This window comes from Neoarius graeffei, chromosome 27, assembly GCF_027579695.1.
Source record: "Neoarius graeffei isolate fNeoGra1 chromosome 27, fNeoGra1.pri, whole genome shotgun sequence".
Taxonomy (NCBI): domain Eukaryota; kingdom Metazoa; phylum Chordata; class Actinopteri; order Siluriformes; family Ariidae; genus Neoarius; species Neoarius graeffei.
In genome coordinates, this window is record NC_083595.1 from 18,738,526 (window position 1) to 18,757,472 (window position 18,947).

General features: G+C 40.4%; 1 protein-coding gene across 1 annotated transcript in view; it reads left to right on the top strand.

Moving 5' to 3' along the window:
- otog (otogelin) overlaps window positions 1-18,947 on the top strand; it is a 550,025-nt gene that overhangs the window by 403,144 nt on the left and 127,934 nt on the right. The window contains exons 39-41 of the mRNA XM_060911543.1: window positions 4,630-4,816; window positions 9,069-9,289; window positions 10,999-11,137. Coding sequence (XP_060767526.1) covers window positions 4,630-4,816; window positions 9,069-9,289; window positions 10,999-11,137 — 547 coding nt within the window. The remainder of the gene's footprint in view (window positions 1-4,629; window positions 4,817-9,068; window positions 9,290-10,998; window positions 11,138-18,947) is intronic.

Consider the following 18,947-nt stretch of genomic DNA (forward strand, 5'->3'; position numbering starts at 1 on the left):
CCCTCTCTCCTCCCCATCATATCTGCTATCATCCACTCTTCACTCATCACTGGAACTGTTCCCACACTATTCAAAGTTGCTGCTGTCACCCCAATACTCAAGAAACCTGGTTCTGATCCCGCAGACAACAACAACCTTCGCCCTATTTCCAACCTGCCCTTCATCTCCAAAATCCTCGAAAAAATTGTAGCCTCTCAACTCCACTCTCACCTATCTCACAACTCCCTATATGAGCACTTTCAGTCTGGATTCCGCCCCCGCCATAGTACAGAAACTGCTCTCTTAAAGATCACTAATGACCTTCTCATGGCAGCTGATTTTGGTCTACTCTCCATTCTCATCCTCCTCGATCTAAGTGCAGCCTTTGACACCATCTCTCACTCCATCTTCCTTCATAGACTCTCCTCCATCGGTATCACTCACACCCCCCTCGACTGGTTTCACTCCTATCTCTCTGGCCGCACTCAGTTCATTCAACTCAAGTCCTTTAGATCTCAACCCTCCCCTGTCACCTCTGGCGTGCCCCAGGGCTCTGTCCTGGGGCCCCTCCTCTTCATCACCTACCTTCTTCCCCTCGGCAATATATTTCGTAAATTTAATATCAACTTTCATTGCTATGCGGATGACACCCAGCTCTATCTGTCTGGAAAACCCTCTTCCACCCTCCCTCCCCCCTCCCTTACTACTTGCTTAGCTGAAATCAAATCCTGGTTCACCTCTAACTTCCTGAAACTGAACAGTGACAAAACTGAAGTCCTCCTTGTAGGCACCAAATCCACCCTCTCCAAAGTTGACAGTACCTCCTTTTCAATTGATGGTTCCATAGTTTCCCCCTCCCCTCAGGTCAAGAGCCTGGGTGTCATCCTAGACAGCTCTCTATCCTTTCTCTCTCATATCAATAACATTACACGGTCTGCTTATTTTCACTTATGCAACATAAATCGTCTTCGCCCCTCCCTCACCTCCCACACCACCTCCATCCTTGTACACAGTCTTGTCACTTCCCACATTGACTACTGTAATTCTCTCCTCTTTGGTCTCCCTCAAAAATCCCTTCATAAGCTCCAATTGGTCCAGAATTCAGCTGCCCGTATCATCACCAATACACCCTCTTTTCATCACATCACCCCAACACTACAGACTCTCCACTGGCTCCCTATCAAATACAGGATCAACTTCAAAATTCTCCTCCACACATTCAAGGCCATCCATAATCTTGCCCCTCCATATTTGTCCAATCTTCTCCACATTGCTACCCCCTTTCGCTCCCTCCGATCCTCCTCCTCACTGTCCCCTCTGCCCGTCTCAGTACTATGGGGAGTAGAGCTTTCAGTCGCTCTGCTCCCCAACTCTGGAATTCACTCCCCCACGACATACTTAATATCGACTCTCTACCTCTATTCAAATCCAGACTGAAAACTCACTTGTTTCAGTTAGCATATTCACTGTGACTTTTACCATCTTTATATTCTCTGTTTACTTTCTCTGTGCTTTTATTGTGTTTTGTTTTATTGTTTTTACTGTTGTTTTTATTCTTGTTTTTACTGTTTGTATAGTGTCCTTGAGTGTTTTGAAAGGCGCTTTTAAATAAAATGCATTATTATTATTATTTAACTGAATGCACACCAAAACCCAGCTGTTTTCAGTGACTCACAAGAGGACAGAGAGAATCAGCATTCCATTGATCACCTTAATGGGCAATCCATTGATCACCCTAACGACTCTCAAGGCCATTCACATCCAGCCCCCAGTGACCCACACCAACAGGATGACTCATGACACCTTAGATGAGCTTTTCATCCATGAGAGGATAAATACCTGATACTCCCTACTAGTCAGACAGAACTGAAGAAGCCTTTCGGATGAGAGGTGAAACGTCTTCAAGCAAGTCCAGCTGCTCTCTTTTACCACCCACAGTTACTATGACCTGGATGACTGAGAATCTTCACAGACATACTAAAGCTACACTGGAGTGGTTTAAAGAGAAATATTTAAATGTCTTGGACCTAATCAAAGCCCAGACCTCAATCCATTTGAGAATCTGTGGCATAACTTGAAGATTGCTGTAGACCAACACAACTCATCTAACTTGAAGGAGTTGAAGCAGTTTTGCCTTGAGGAATGGGCAAAAATCCCAGTGGATAGATCTGCTAAGCTAATAGAGACATACCCCAAGAGACTTGCAGCTGTAATTGCAGCAAAAGGTGGCCTTATGAAGTATTGATTTTTTTTTTGGGGGGGGGTGAATACCTATGCAGACTCCAGATTTCTGTTGTTTTTTTTATCTTAATTATTATTTGTGTCACAATAAATGCAACAGTTTTCACCTTTAAAGTGGTAGGCATGTTATGTAAATCAAATGGTCCTAAACCCCCAAAAATCCATTTTAATTCCAGCTTGTAATGTGACAAAACAGGACAAACACAAAGAGAGATTAATACTTTTGCAAGACACTGCATTTTGTCTTTCCATGTTATTTTGTAGGTTTAACCTTTTTTATCAAAAAACTTTCCTACAAACTGCAAAAGTCCAGTCTCTGAAATGCTGCATTCGCATACTGTCTTTTGCACTGCATATGCTTTCAGTACTAGTTTAGTAACTGAACGTAAACAGATGAAAAATAACATACTACGTACCAACAAACATATTAATACACCAGCTTTTATAAATTACAGTGTGGGAAATAAGGAATTTTAAGCAGACTGTCATAGGACAAACAAGTCTGAAATGTCTGTCCATCCAAATTTCAGCCTGTCTGAATGACAGGCCAAAGGCCCGGAATGATGTGGCCAGGGTCCAGGGCCTGCCTTAGGACCCCAGAAGCTGAAGGGCTTTAGATGCCTGGAGATGGCTTCTCAGCTATTTCCAGGCACATTTTTGTGATCTTCAAAGGTCAAATTATGCTCAACATTTGTTGCTAATTACACTACAAATTGAATATTTACAAGAAAATGTCAGAAGATTCAAGAAAAACATGCTTAACATTATACCCAAGAAAACAGTAGTACACACAGATCAGTTCCATGTCTAGAAAAAAAAAGTATGGGGACAAGGATGTTCCAGTTGGTTACAACTTATTGATACTCACATATAGATACTATAATAACACTCATGAAACATTTTGTCAACAATGACTATTTTTTATATTATGTTTATAATAAGTCTATAAGAAATTTAGTAATTAACAATACAACTATTCTTAAATAATAGAGTTAAAATTTTGAGTATGAGATTACAAGTAACATTGTCACAACATGACTTTTAAAATGACTCAAAACTTGACATGGTAATATCATTTCGCATTAAGACTAAAATCTGCTGGACTAGGACTTAAAAATAGAAGAAAATAAAAACTCTATTAAAATATAAATCTACATCCGCCAAAGCATATGATGATGACTGACGTTATTCTTATGAATAAAAAATGTACATAATAATATAATAACCATTGATTGGCAGTTTGACAGTTAATACTGTACTGCAAAGTTTCATGTAAACTAAACTCCTAATAAACTGACTAGATCAATCAGACACTGTCAACCATAAAACACTAGTTCAACTGCATCGTGCAATAAAAACAACAGTGTATATGGAGTCTATTATTATTATTATTATTGTCTTATTTAGTGTGACACTCAGGGAATGGGAGGTGCCTGTAAATTTTGATGGGGCTAGGACCTTTGGTGGCCGAGTTATGAATTTTTAAATCCCCACGCATGTGAGCGGCTGGAGCTAGGGCTCGTGATAAAGCTTTCTGCAATCCATGCTCACTCCTGATGTCAGATCAGGCTGAGTCTGGGCTGGTTTAAAAGCTTTCGGGGAGAGGGATGTGCCTGTAATTTTTGGCAGGGCTAGGACCATCAGTGGCCAAGTTATGAATTTTTAAATTTACGCCCACGGGGGCCCCCGTTTCACAGGCCATGTTACAACATAATGTATTTGCCCAGTGTAACATTTGGAAGGAAACTGGAAGTAGATTTAACCCATAGCTTTACAATTTTTTCATGGGCCATCCATTTTGATGGTTTTGAAATACAGAAGGACACATTAGAATTATTTTTTTATCAGCCATCTGGTCCAATGCGTTTAAAATACAGATGGACAAATGTGAAAATTACCAGTCAATGTCCACCAGTCCAGTCTTATTTCCCACACTGAATTATGCTTGTGCTGAAATTAAAAATAAAAAATAAAAATCACATGGGCCACTCGAACATAAGTTAATCCATATTCACTGTATATTCATGTATATTGACTCAAAAATGGAAACACACACTTACATTTGAATTATAATATGTGATACGGTTCCATATGCCTACCTGATACGTTCAGTCAACATTTCTTCTGTTTTTTAACATTATTTTTTTAAATGGTTGTGTGCTGAAGATAACTGATTACTGAATCAGTTCTATTCAGCATACAACCATTTAAAATAATTATACATCTTCAGTCAGTGCTTTATGTTGGTCAGCATCATACTGAGAGAGAGAGAGAGAGAGAGGGAGTACTCTCTCTCTCTCTCTCTCTCTCTCTCTCTCTCTCTCTCTCTCTCAGTATGATGCTGATCAGCATAAAGCACTGACTGAAGATGTATGAATGAACTAATAATCTGTCTCTTATTTTTCATAGGTATATGTCAACTCTAGGTATGCAAAACCACTTTTAAAAAAGTATGGGTTTGAAGTTCTAGACACAGGTAATATGTACCTGATCTGGACTCCTGCTGGCTTGAAGATCCAATGGTTCCATAGCACAGGCATGATGGTGATTGAAACAGATACTTACGTCAACAAGGTCTCCACCATGGGGTTGTGTGGTATGCTACTAGATCATTACAAAAATATGAATTATGAGACTTGTAATACAGTTCAATATTACTATTTGAATATATGTACAACCCCAATTCCAGAAAAGTTGGGACAAAGTACAAATTGTAAATAAAAACGGAATGCAATGATGTGGAAGTTTCAAAATTCCATATTTTATTCAGAATAGAACATAGATGACATATCAAATGTTTAAACTGAGAAAATGTATCATTTAAAGAGAAAAATTAGGTGATTTTAAATTTCATAACAACACATCTCAAAAAAGTTGGGACAAGGCCATGTTTACCATTGTGAGACAGCCCCTTTTCTCTTTACAACAGTCTGTAAACGTCTGGGGACTGAGGAGACAAGTTGCTCAAGTTTAGGGATAGGAATGTTAACCCATTCTTGTCTAATGTAGGATTCTAGTTGCTCAACTGTCTTAGGTCTTTTTTGTCGTATCTTCCGTTTTATGATGCGCCAAATGTTTTCTATGGGTGAAAGATCTGGACTGCAGGCTGGCCAGTTCAGTACCCGGACCCTTCTTCTACGCAGCCATGATGCTGTAATTGATGCAGTATGTGGCTTGGCATTGTCATGTTGGAAAATGCAAGGTCTTCCCTGAAAGAGAGGTCATCTGGATGGAAGCACATGTTGCTCTAGAACCTGGATATACCTTTCAGCATTGATGGTGTCTTTCCAGATGTGTAAGCTGCCCATGCCACACGCACTAATGCAACCCCATACCATCAGAGATGCAGGCTTCTGAACTGAGCGCTGATAACAACTTGGGTCGTCCTTCTCCTCTTTAGTCTGAATGACACGGCGTCCTTGATTTCCATAAAGAACTTCGAATTTTGATTCGTCTGACTACAGAACAGTTTTCCACTTTGCCACAGTCTATTTTAAATGAACCTTGGCCCAGAGAAGACGTCTGCGCTTCTGGATCATGTTTAGATACGGCTTCTTCTTTGAACTATAGAGTTTTAGCTGGCAACAGCAGATGGCACGGTGAATTGCTTTCACAGATAATGTTTTCTGGAAATATTCCTGAGCCTATTTTGTGATTTCCAATATAGAAGCATGCCTGTATGTGATGCAGTGCCGTCTAAGGGCCTGAAGATCACGGGCACCCAGTATGGTTTTCCGGCCTTGACCCTTACGCACAGAGATTCTTCCAGCTTCTCTGAATCTTTTGATGATATTATGCACTGTAGATGATGATATGTTCAAACTCTTTGCAATTTTACACTGTCAAACTCCTTTCTGATATTCTCCACTATTTGTCGGCGCAGAATTAGGGGGATTGGTGATCCTCTTCCCATCTTTACTTCTGAGAGCCGCTGCCACTCCAAGATGCTCTTTTTATATCCAGTCATATTAATGACCTATTGCCTAATGAGTTGCAATTTGGTCCTCCAGCTGTTCCTTTTTTGTACCTTTAACTTTTCCAGCCTTTTATTGCCCCTGTCCCAACTTTTTTGAGATGTGTTGCTGTCATGAAATTTCAAATGAGCCAATATTTGGCATAAAATTTCAAAATGTCTGACTTTCAACATTTGATATGCTGTCTATGTTCTATTGTGAATACAATATCAGTTTTTGAGATTTGTAAATTTACTGCATTCCGTTTTTATTTACAATTTGTACTTTGTCCCAACTTTTTTGGAATTGGGGTTGTACAATGCCTTCCATGATTATTGGCACCTCTTGTAAAGGTTAAGGGTGAGAAAAAAAATACACCTTTTGGTGAAGTAGCACTGAGTTATCTCACATTGAAAAAAAGAAAAAAAAACTTTAAGTGAAATAAATTTATTCAGAGAAAAACAAATCCTTCATCAAGAAATAATTATTTTCAACAAAAACATATGTGCTACCATTGGCATTGGCACCCCTGAAATTAATACTTTGTATAACCTCCCACTGCCAGTAAAACAGCACTGAGTTTTATCCTATAACATTTTATAACATTGGAGAATACAGTGCTCTGTATTCTCCAATGCATCTGAGACTTTTTACAGAGTCTCTCCATCCAGGGTCCTAGGCACTCTTGTGCATTCTCCTCTTTAGCTCACCCCACAGTTTTTCATTGGGGTTCAGGTCAGAGAACAGAGATGGCCTTGGAAGGAGCTTGTTTCTGTGGCTAGCTAACCATTTTTGTGTTGATTTGGACATATGCTTCAGATCATTATCTCACTGGAAGATCCAATGACAAACCAGTTTTAGTTTCCTGGCAGAGACAGCAAGATTTTGATTTAAAATGTCCTGGTACTTCATGGAGTCCAGGATGCCATGTACCCAAACAAGGTTTCCAGGCCCTTTGGAGAAAAACAGACCTAAAACATCATAGAACTTCCACCATATTTTACAGTTGGGATATGGTTCTTTTCATCATAGCCATCCTTATTTTTAAGTCAACCCCCCTTGAGTGTTTATTGCCAGAAAGCTGCATTTTTGTTACATCAGGCCAAAGAACACTTTTCCAGTCAAAGTTGTCATTGTCATGCTCCGCCCCGGACATCCGCTCCTGAGTTTGTGGATCTTCCATGTCAGTTCCGATCCTAATCCGGGAGGGGAAGTCCATCCTGCCTGCTTCCCCATTCAGCGAGCACTCACCTGCATTCACTTCCTTTTTAAATGCTGTTCTCAGCCACAGACAGTGCCAGAACGTCTCGTATATCAACTCTAGCCGTTGATTTTTTTTTTTGCCTCATGGTTTTTTCCTCCAAGTGTTTTTTCATGTCTTTGCCTGCCTCAGTTTTTCAAGTCAAGTTTCACATTTTGTTTATACCTGGATTATTTCTGTTATTGTTTTCTTAATCAAGTTTGTTTATGCAGCACGGTGGTGTAGTGGTTAGCGCTGTCGCCTCACAGCAAGAAGGTCCGGGTTCAAGCCCCGTGGCCGGCGAGGGCCTTTCTGTGTGGAGTTTGCATGTTCTCCCCGTGTCCGCATGGGTTTCCTCCGGGTGCTCCGGTTTCCCCCACAGTCCAAAGACATGCAGGTTAGGTTAACTGGTGACTCTAAATTGACCGTAGGTGTGAATGTGAGTGTGAATGGCTGTCTGTGTCTATGTGTCAGCTCTGTGATGACCTGGCGACTTGTCTAGGGCCTTTTGCCCGTAGTCAGCTGGGATAGGCTCCAGCTTGCCTGCGACCCTGTAGAACAGGATAAAGCAGCTAGAGATAATGAGATGTAGTTTGTTTACATTTTTGCCACGCCTCTTTCTAGATTAAACCTACTACGCTTCTTGGATTACTGTCTGTGTGTGTGTGTTCTGCTTTTGGGTCCGAATTCACCACACTTCCAGCAACCCTAACAGTTATAGCATTTTTCAAACTTCAGTTGCTTACATTTTTGGTTAACTGAGAGAAAAGGCTTTTTACTGGCATACCTTCCAAATAATCATGGAGGTGGGATCTGATGGTGATTTCTGGAGAGTTGGACACCCATGATTTTACTTTTCTTGTAATTCACCAACAGTGATACTTGGGGGGGGGGGGGTTGCCTCTTTCATATCCTCCTCGCTATATTGAGGGGATTTAAACCTTTTATTCCCTGATTTATGAAGGTTAATACACTTCTCCCTTATTTGGTTTGTGTGTTCTCTTGTCAACTTTTCCGTGTTGATGGATGACAAAGGGAATTTAGCCTCTGTCATCTCATATTTTTTCCAGAGTTAATCAGGAAGTCATGGATTGAAATATCCTACACATTCCAATCAACTCAAAACTGAACAGTTTAAGTGGGAAACATGCTTAAGTTACATTGTGTTCACTATAATTTCCAGGGGTGCCAATAATAGTGGCACTTGTGTTTATGTTGAAAATAATTATTTATTGATGTAGAATTTTTTTTCTGAATAAATTAATTTTAATTAAAGGATTTTAGTCCTTTTTTTTCAGTGTGAGATGAAGCTACTTATACAAGGTGTATTTTTTTTCTTTCTTACCCTTAACCTGTACAGGAAGTGCCAATAATCATGGAGGGCACTGTATACTGTACAGTATATGTATCTTCACCCTGTATCTATGTGGATTTTCTCCCACTGTCAAAATGTGCCAGTAGACAGATTGGCTACTCTCAATTGCCTCTAGATGTGAATGAGTGTGTAAAGCAGCATAGTTTGTGTGTTGTCCTGCAATTGTCTTTCTGTCTCATTACTAGTGTTTTAGAATAGGCTACAGAACTGCTGCAACCCTAACAAAGCATTTACAGAAGATGAATTAATCTCTCTCTCTCTCTCTCTCTCTCACACACAGGTTGTTGTGATGGTAACTCACAAAATGACTTGATCTTACCGAATGGTACTGTAGTGGCTGATGGTGAAGATCCAACTGTATTCATTGATAGCTGGCAGATTCCCAACACTACAAGTTATGTTAGCCAGAACAGGAGGAGAAAAGTTAACTGCTCTATTAGTGACTGCTCTGACTGCTTCAACATGCTCAACAACCTCACATTCACTGCCTGTCATTCTTATGTATGCAATATGTACACCTTAAATACAACCCTGATTCCAAAAAAGTTGGGACAAAGTACAAATTGTAAATAAAAACGGAATGCAATGATGTGGAAGTTTCAAAATTCCATATTTTATTCAGAATAGAACATAGATGACATATCAAATGTTTAAACTGAGAAAATGTATCATTTAAAGAGAAAAATTAGGTGATTTTAAATTTCATGACAACTACACATCTCAAAAAAGTTGGGACAAGGCCATGTTTACCACTGTGAGACATCCCCTTTTCTCTTTACAACAGTCTGTAAATGTCTGGGGACTGAGGAGACAAGTTGCTCAAGTTTAGGGATAGGAATGTTAACCCATTCTTGTCTAATGTAGGATTCTAGTTGCTCAACTGTCTTAGGTCTTTTTTGTCGTATCTTCCGTTTTATGATGCGCCAAATGTTTTCTATGGGTGAAAGATCTGGACTGGAGGCTGGCCAGTTCAGTACCCGGACCCTTCTTCTACGCAGCCATGATGCTGTAATTGATGCAGTATGTGGTTTGGCATTGTCATGTTGGAAAATGTAAGGTCTTCCCTGAAAGAGACGTCATCTGGATGGGACCATATGTTGCTCTAGAACCTGATTATACCTTTCAGCATTGATGGTGTCTTTCCAGATGTGTAAGCTGCCCATGCCACATGCACTAATGCAACCCCATACCATCAGAGATGCAGGCTTCTGAACTGAGCGCTGTTAACAACTTGGGTTGTCCTTCTCCTCTTTAGTCCGAATGACACGGCGTCCCTGATTTCCATAAAGAACTTCAAATTTTGATTCGTCTGACCACAGAACAGTTTTCCACTTTGCCACAGTCCATTTTAAATGAGCCTTGGCCCAGAGAAGACGTCTGCACTTCTGGATCATGTTTAGATACGGCTTCTTCTTTGAACTATAGAGTTTTAGCTGGCAATGGCGGATGGCACGGTGAATTGTGTTCACAGATAATGTTCTCTGGAAATATTCCTGAGCCCATTTTGTGATTTCCAATACAGAAGCATGCCTGTATGTGATGCAGTGCCGTCTAAGGGCCTGAAGATCACGGGCACCCAGTATGGTTTTCTGGCCTTGACCCTTATGCACAGAGATTCTTCCAGCTTCTCTGAATCTTTTGATGATATTATGCACTGTAGATGATGATATGTTCAAACTCTTTGCAATTTTACACTGTCAAACTCCTTTCTGATATTGCTCCACTATTTGTCGGTGCAGAATTAGGGGGATTGGTGATCCTCTTCCCATCTTTATTTCTGAGAGCCACTGCCACTCCAAGATGCTCTTTTTATACCCAGTCATGTTAATGACCTATTGCCAATTGACCTAATGAGTTGCAATTTGGTCCTCCAGCTGTTCCTTTTTTGTACCTTTAACTTTTCCAGCCCCTTATTGCCCCTGTCCCAACTTTTTTGAGATGTGTTGCTGTCATGAAATTTCAAATGAGCCAATATTCGGCATGAAATTTCAAAATGTCTCACTTTCGACATTTGATATGTTGTCTATGTTCTATTGTGAATACAATATCAGTTTTTGAGATTTGTAAATTATTGCATTCCATTTTTATTTACAATTTGTACTTTGTCCCAACTTTTTTGGAATCGGGGTTGTATTTAGAACCTTTATAACCATTTTAAGTGAACTTTCATGTTAGAATACTCTGTGTGTGTGTGTGTGTGTGTGTATTAGGTTCCACCAGCTACATTTTGTGACGTATGGGTACAAGATGCAGAGTATGTGAATAACCCTTGCATGGCTCTTGCTGCGTATGTTGCCTCCTGCCACAAATTCAACATCTGTATTGAGTGGAGAAGGCCAGACTACTGCCGTATGTTTAAACACACAAACACTATTCAAGTTATACAAATGTGATGACATGCCACTTAAATTTCAGGGGTCATTTTCACAGAAAGAAAGAAACACACACAAACCAACTAACCAACCAACCACTGAGAGTTCTGAAAGTTATCCCAAAGTTTCTACAACCCCAACTCAGAAAAAAAGAGGTGGGATGGTATGTTGAAATTAAAACTGAAGACAATGATTTGTAAATCATCTCTGACCTGTATTGCACCCAAAACAATACAACAGTGTTCTGTAAAACAATTCAGTGTTTTACTTAATGAATTTTATTGTTTGTTTTCAAAATAAACACATTACAATTTTGATTCTTGCAACACATTTAAACATATGAAAATTTAAGTGTTGTGAGAAGGAATGGCAACATTACAAAGCGTTGCCAAACACATTTTACCATCCCAATTTTTTTTTTAATGGGACTGAAGACACCAAGTAATGAACTGTTTCAGGTATTATTTTGTCTCATTATTCCTGAAAACGGCCTTAAGGTGTGCAAGAGTACAGGATCATAATTATTATATTTTCCATTTCAAAATTCTCTACTGTTATTTAATGACAAGACACATTTCCACTGTAAGATAGTCCATCCCAAATGCTTCCGAGCCCAGAGAAGTCAACAGCACTTCTGGACACAGTTAATATAAAGCTTCCTTTTTGCACAGTAAAGTTTTAACTGGCATTTGTGGATGTAACTCTGTATTGTAGTGCTTGACAAAAGTTCATCAATGTAATCTTAAGTCCATGTGGTTATATCCATGATAGATGAATGATGGGGCGGCACGGTGGTGTAGTGGTTAGCGCTGTCACCTTACAGCAAGAAGGTCCGGGTTCGAGCCATGTGGCCGGCAAGGGCCTTTCTGTGTGGAGTTTGCATGTTCTCCCCGTGTCTGCGTGGGTTTCCTCCGGGTGTTCCGGTTTCCCCCACAGTCCAAAGACATGCAGGTTAGGTTAACTGGTGACTCTAAATTGACCGTAGGTGTGAATGTGAGTGTGAATGGTTGTCTGTGTCTATGTGTCGGCCCTGTGATGACCAGGCGACTTGTCCAGGGTGTACCCCGCCTTTCGCCTGTGGTCAGCTGGGATAGGCTCCAGCTTGGCTGGGACCCTGTAGAAGGATAAAGTGGCTAGAGATAATGAGATGAGATGAGATGAATGATGGTTTGGGATTGGAGATTTGTGAGTGTTCAGCCTAGGCTTGTACCCTTGCCCTTTATGCAATGAAATTCCTGCAGATTCCTTGAATCATTTCATGATAGGGGGCGAAATATGCAATTGCCTGTCTATCTTTCTTTGAGGAATATTGTTTTTAAACATTTAAATACTTTATTATGCATTTGTTGACAAACTGGAGATCCTTGGCCCATCTTTACTCCTTAAAGTCTAGGCCCTTCCTGAATACTGCCTTTGTACCAAATCTTGATTATGATCACCTGTTGACATCACCTGTTTCAAATCACAGCCTTATTTAATTGTTGTACCTCATTACTAGTTCTAAATTGCCCCATCCCAACTTTTTTTGGAATGTGTTACAGACCTGAAACACAGGAATGATGGTTTTTGATGCAGTGCCATAAAATGTATATTAACAAATGAAATGAAGTGGAGCAGACAAAACATGAAATATCTTGGGTTCACGCTGTCGTCAATGAAATACAAGTCAAAGTAAATTTGGAAACCACTGCATTTTTTTTTTTCATTTTCCAGACCATCCGAACTTTTTCTGATTTGAGGTTGTAAATTCTATTCACCAAACTGCTAATAATGTTTCTGTAAACATTTAGTTGAGGGAGGATGATGAAGTTTTTCATGAATACATTTCAGGAGTGATGGCAAGCTTTGTGGTTAACCTTAAGAGGCCATTTAGGAAATTCAGACTTTTGTGACGCAAACACATATGAAACACGTATGCATTCACATGTGAAACTTTTACACATGCATCCATACTACTGAAAACACACACATATATTTGAAACACTCATATAGATACATGTGAAAAACACATTCACACACACACACGCGCACACTTATGAATTGTTTGTACACATGAAACAGGCATGTTCAAACATAGACTTGTGTGGAATACATTCACACATGCATACATATGAATCACTCATACAGATACAGGTGAAACAGGTTATTTCTGGAAAGCATTTCAGGATATCTGGAATGTCTTTCACTATATCTCGAAGGCATTCAAGTATATCAAGTTTTCAAGTCAAGTTTATTTTTATAACACTTTTAACAATAGACATTGTCACAAAGCAGCTTTACAGAAAATTAAATACTTTAAACATGAGCTAATTTTATCCCTAATTTGTCCCCAATGAGCAAGCCTGTGGCGACAGTGGCAAGGAAAAACTCCCCCAGGTGACATGAGGTAGAAACCTTGAGAGGAACCAGACTCAAAAAGGAACCCATCCTCATTTGGGTGATAACAGATACTATGATTAAAAATAACAGGATACTATATAGTCACAAAGGATAACCATGAAACTAGGAAATTCTTGATAGTTTTAACATGAAGTCTGCTTTGTTGAAATTATAAACTGTTTATTGATGGAAAATTGAGTGAAAAACTGTTCATGACAACTGCAGTCCTAAAGGTAGCAAGTCAACTGAAGTCCTCAGACATAAATGTATTACTGTAAGTGTCCAGAGCCATCTTCCAGGTGCGACTTTTGACTGTCCATATGGAGCTGTCCTCCACAGGAGCGATGTCATGAGACTCCAGCCAGATGTAGGGCATCAGGATGGATCAGGCAGGTCCAAGGAGCAGAAGAGGTCAGCATCTCGGTCTCAGGATCAGCATGTAACTCAGAGGGACAGACAGAATGAAGGGGGGAGGGGAAGGTGAGAGAGAGAGAGAGAGAGAGAGAGAGAGAGATAACAGGTTGTTAGGTATGCCCAGTATCACCTAATGAAAGAACAATATATGTTTTGCGTTGAGTGCAAGCAGAGACTCTGGCAAAACTAACTTTGAGAGCATAACTAAAAGGGGAGAGCCAGAAGGAAACACAGACATGAGGGCATCCTGGGACATAAAGCAGCCAGCCACTACACCATCAACAAACCCAAGTGAGCGAGTGAGTGGGGGGCTGACAGCATCCATACATCCCAGTTTACCAAAACATTCTATGCCTGAGGACCCTCCAGATATATTCCTTTACCTAATACAACTATTAACAAAAGGCTTGACTAAACAGATATGTTTTCAGTCAAGACTTAAATGCTGAGACTGTGTCTGAGTCCCAAACACTACTTGGAAGGCTGTTCCATAACTTTGGGGCTTTGTAAGAAAAAGTTCTGCCCCCGGATTTAGCCTTTACTATATGAGGTACCAGCAAATAGCCTGCACCTTTTGATCTAAGTAGGCATGGTGGGTCATAAAGAACCAGAAGTTCACTCAGGTACTGTGGTGTGAGACCATTCAGTACTTTAACCCTGTGGGGTTGGGAGCTTCACTGGCAAAGCTCGACAGGTTTAGAATGAGTAGGTCATGTATTGAGAGAAATATCTTCATGAGTTTTTTATCATACAAGCATGATAAACATATTGACAGAAACTTTATACTTTCCTATATGCCCACTGCCAAATAACAATATCGTTTTTAAATTTCCTAAGTTAGATGAAACATAAAACTTTTCACCTTCCTCAGTCACACCGTCCTCAGAGCGCAGAGCACACAATTATGCATTCATAAAAGACTATTCACGTGGCAACAGAATAATAATCTTTCACTCTTTCAGTTTCGATTGGTTTCTCTCAGGAACGCCCACTGTAAACAGGATCTGTTGGACAAAGTTTAGGCTATTTGGAGATAAAACTTGTTGTGAGATGGCACATGGATTTATGCACTTCAGATGATTCAGGACAGCAATTCAATTCATGATTCATTTCATGATTCAGGACAGTGATTCAATTTCAGGACAGTGAATCAATTCATGATTCAGTTCTTGATTCAAGACAGCAATTCAGTTCAATCTTGAGAACTGATGATGAACAGTGCCTTTTCTTTCTTTTTTTATTTTACTTCGACTCAATCCAGCCAAAGATCAGCTTGAGTAAGTATAAATATTTCTTCTATTTATTATGAGCAGATCGGTTTATATACATGGGCTGTAGGGCATACACAGGAAAAATGACTGAGCAGTTTTTCAAGTCAAGTCAACTTTATTGTCAAATATGCTTGACATACCATACAGCACAGATGAAATTTCAGTCCTCTCTGACCCACAGTGCAAACAGGCAATGCAATAAATAAAAATAGAATAACTGAAATAAACAATATAAACAGTATAAACACTCTAGATAAGAAATTGACAGACTAAAGTTCTCCCACTTAAAAAGATGAGAGAGGCCTGTAATTTTCATCATCAGTAAACCTCAACTATGAGAGACAAAATGAGAAAAAAAAATCCAGAAAATCGCATTGTCTGATTTTTAAAGAATTAATTTGCAAATTATGGTGGAAAATAAGTATTTGGTCAATAACAAAAGTTCATCTCAATACTTTGTTATATACCCTTTGTTGGCAATGACAGAGGTCAAACGTTTTCTGTAAGTCTTCACAAGGTTTTCACACTGTTGCTGGTATTTTGGCCCATTCCTCCATGCAGATCTCCTCTAGAGCAGTGATGTTTTGGGGCTGTCACTGGGCAACACGGACTTTCAACTCCCTCCAAAGATTTTCTATAGGGGTTGAGATCTGGAGACTGGCTAGGCCACTCCAGGACGTTGAAATGCTTCTTACGAAGCCACTCCTTCATTGCCCGGGTGGTGGGTTTGGGATCATTGTCATGCTGAAAGACCCAGCCACGTTTCATCTTCAATGCCCTTGCTAATGGAAGGAGGTTTTCACTCAAAATCTCACGATACATGGCCCCATTCATTCTTTCCTTTACACGGATCAGTCGTCCTGGTCCCTTTGCAGAAAAACAGTCCCAAAGCATGATGTTTCCACCCCCATGCTTCACAGTAGGTATGGTGTTCTTTGGATGCAACTCAGCATTCTTTCTCCTCCAAACACGACAAGTTGAGTTTTTACTAAAAAGTTCTATTTTGGTTTTATCTGACCATATGACATTCTCCCAATCCTCTTCTGGATCATCCAAATGCTCTCTAGCAAACTTCAGACGGGCCTGGACATGTACTGGCTTAAGCAGGGGGACACGTCTGGCACTGCAGGATTTGAGTCCCTGGCAATGTAGTGTGTTACTGATGGTAGCCTTTGTTACTTTCGTCCCAGCTCTCTGCAGGTCATTCACTAGGTCCCCCCGTGTGGTTCTGGGATTTTTGCTCACTGTTCTTGTGATCATTTTCACCCCACGGGGTGAGATCTTGCGTGGAGCCCCAGATTGAGGGAGATTATCAGTGGTCTTGTATGTCTTCCATTTTCTAATAATTGCTCCCACAGTTGATTTCTTCACACCAAGCTGCTTACCTATTGCAGATTCAGTCTTCCCAGCCTGGTGCAGGTCTACAATTTTGTTTCTGGTGTCCTTTGACAGCTCTTTGGTCTTGGCCATAGTGGAGTTTGGAGTGTGACTGTTTGAGGTTGTGGACAGGTGTCTTTTATACTGATGAGTTCAAACAGGTGCCATTAATACAGGTAATGAGTGGAGGACAGAGGAGCCTCTTAAAGAAGTTGTTACAGGTCTGTGAGAGCCAGAAATCTTGCTTGTTTGTAGGTGACCAAATACTTATTTTACCAAGGAATTTACCAATTAATTCATTAAAAATCCTACAATGTGATTTCCTGGATTCTTTCCCCCCATTCTGTCTCTCATAGTTGAAGTGTACCTGTACCTATGATGAAAATTACAGGCCTCTCTCATCTTTTTAAGTGGGGGAACTTGCACAATTGGTGGCTGACTAAGTACTTTTCTAAGTACTTTTTTGCCCCACTGTGTGTGTCTGTGTGTGTGTGTGTGTGTATATATATATATATATATATATATATATATATATATATTAGAGCAAAGGGCATAAAATAAACAGTCAAGAGCACTTGAGGTATAGCAGGTAAACAAGAAATAAGCAGTATATTGAGATATACTGCTTATTTCTTGTTTACCTGCTATACCTCAAGTGCTCTTGACTGTTTATTTTATGCCCTTTGCTCTAATATATATATATATATATATATATATATATATATATATATATATATATATATACACACACACACACACACACAGACACACACAGTGGGGCAAAAAAGTACTTAGAAAAGTACTTAGTCAGCCACCAATTGTGCAAGTTCCCCCACTTAAAAAGATGAGAGAGGCCTGTAATTTTCATCATAGGTACAGGTACACTTCAACTATGAGAGACAGAATGGGGGGAAAGAATCCAGGAAATCACATTGTAGGATTTTTAATGAATTAATTGGTAAATTCCTTGGTAAAATAAGTATTTGGTGTTAAGTTGAGGTAGTGCGGAATAGTGCAAATGAGTGATGGTAAAGTGAAATGTGCAGACCCTGAGTTCAGTGTGCGAATGAATGTTGAGTGTGTGTGTGTATGTGTTGGGGGGGAACTGTGAGGGTGACATGATGTCAGATGCTGAAGGGGGGGCGGGGTGTGTGTGGGCAGAATCCGTGGCAGGGGGAAGATGGGGAAGGAGGAGCAGAACAGGGAGGGAGTTAAGCCTCCTGACCGCCTGGTGAAAGACACTGTCCTTGAGCCTGCTGGTTTTGGCCCGGAGACTCCGCAGTCTCCTCCCCGATGGCAGCAGGCTGAAGAGGCTGTGAGATGGCTGGGTGGGGTTACCTGCAATCCTGATGGCTTTTTGGGTGAGGCAAGAGTTATAGATATCCATAAGAGAAGGGAGAGAGACACCAATGATCCTCTCAGCTGCTCTCACGATGCGCTGCAGAGTCTTGCAGCAGGACACGGTGCAGGCGCCGTACCACATGGTGATGCAGCTGGTCAGGATGTTCTCGATGGTGCCTCTGTAGAACCTGTGCATGATGGGGGCCGGGGCTCTTGCTCTCTTCAGTTTGCGGAGGAAGTACAGACGCTGTTGGGCTTTTTTGGCCAGTGATGCAGTGTTCTTGCTCCGGGACAGGTCTTCAGAGATGTGCACACCCAGAAACTTGGTGCTGCTCACCCTTTCCACTGCAGCACCATCGATAGTTAGTGGAGCATGCTGTGTGTGAGCTCTCCTGAAGTCCAGAACAATCTCCTTCGTCTTCTCCACATTCAGGTGGAGATTGTTGTCCTTGCACCACATTGCCAGGTGGCTCACCTCACTCTTGTAGGTTGTCTCATTGCCATTGTTGATGAGACCCACCACAGTCATGTCATCTGCAAACTTAATGAAGAGGTTGGAGCTGGATGTTGGTGTGCAGTCGTGGGTCAGCAGAGTTTCCAGAGTTAAAAGTATTTTCCTCAAAAATAGTTCATTTTGCTCAATTTTGAGTTTAGAGCATAAAATTTAGAGTTGGAGCAAAATTACAGAGTAATTGTGTAACAGAGTAACAGAGTTTAATTTGGCTCTGAACTGAGTAAAATATTACAAGAGTTAATTTCAAGACATACTGAATAGAGTTAAATACCAAAATAAAGTCAAATACCAGATAAATGAAGATGTTGTAAAAATCAGTTTTAGAACTGTGTTGGAATGTATGAAAAAACATGACCTTACCCATTGTGACTTGAACGGATGGGATTAAGAGTTAATCTGATGGGATTAAGAGATGGCAGTGGGAGGGGTTTTCCCTCTCCTCATTGAATAAATGGAATTTTTTTAAGCTTCTCATTGAATACCCCTCCTAC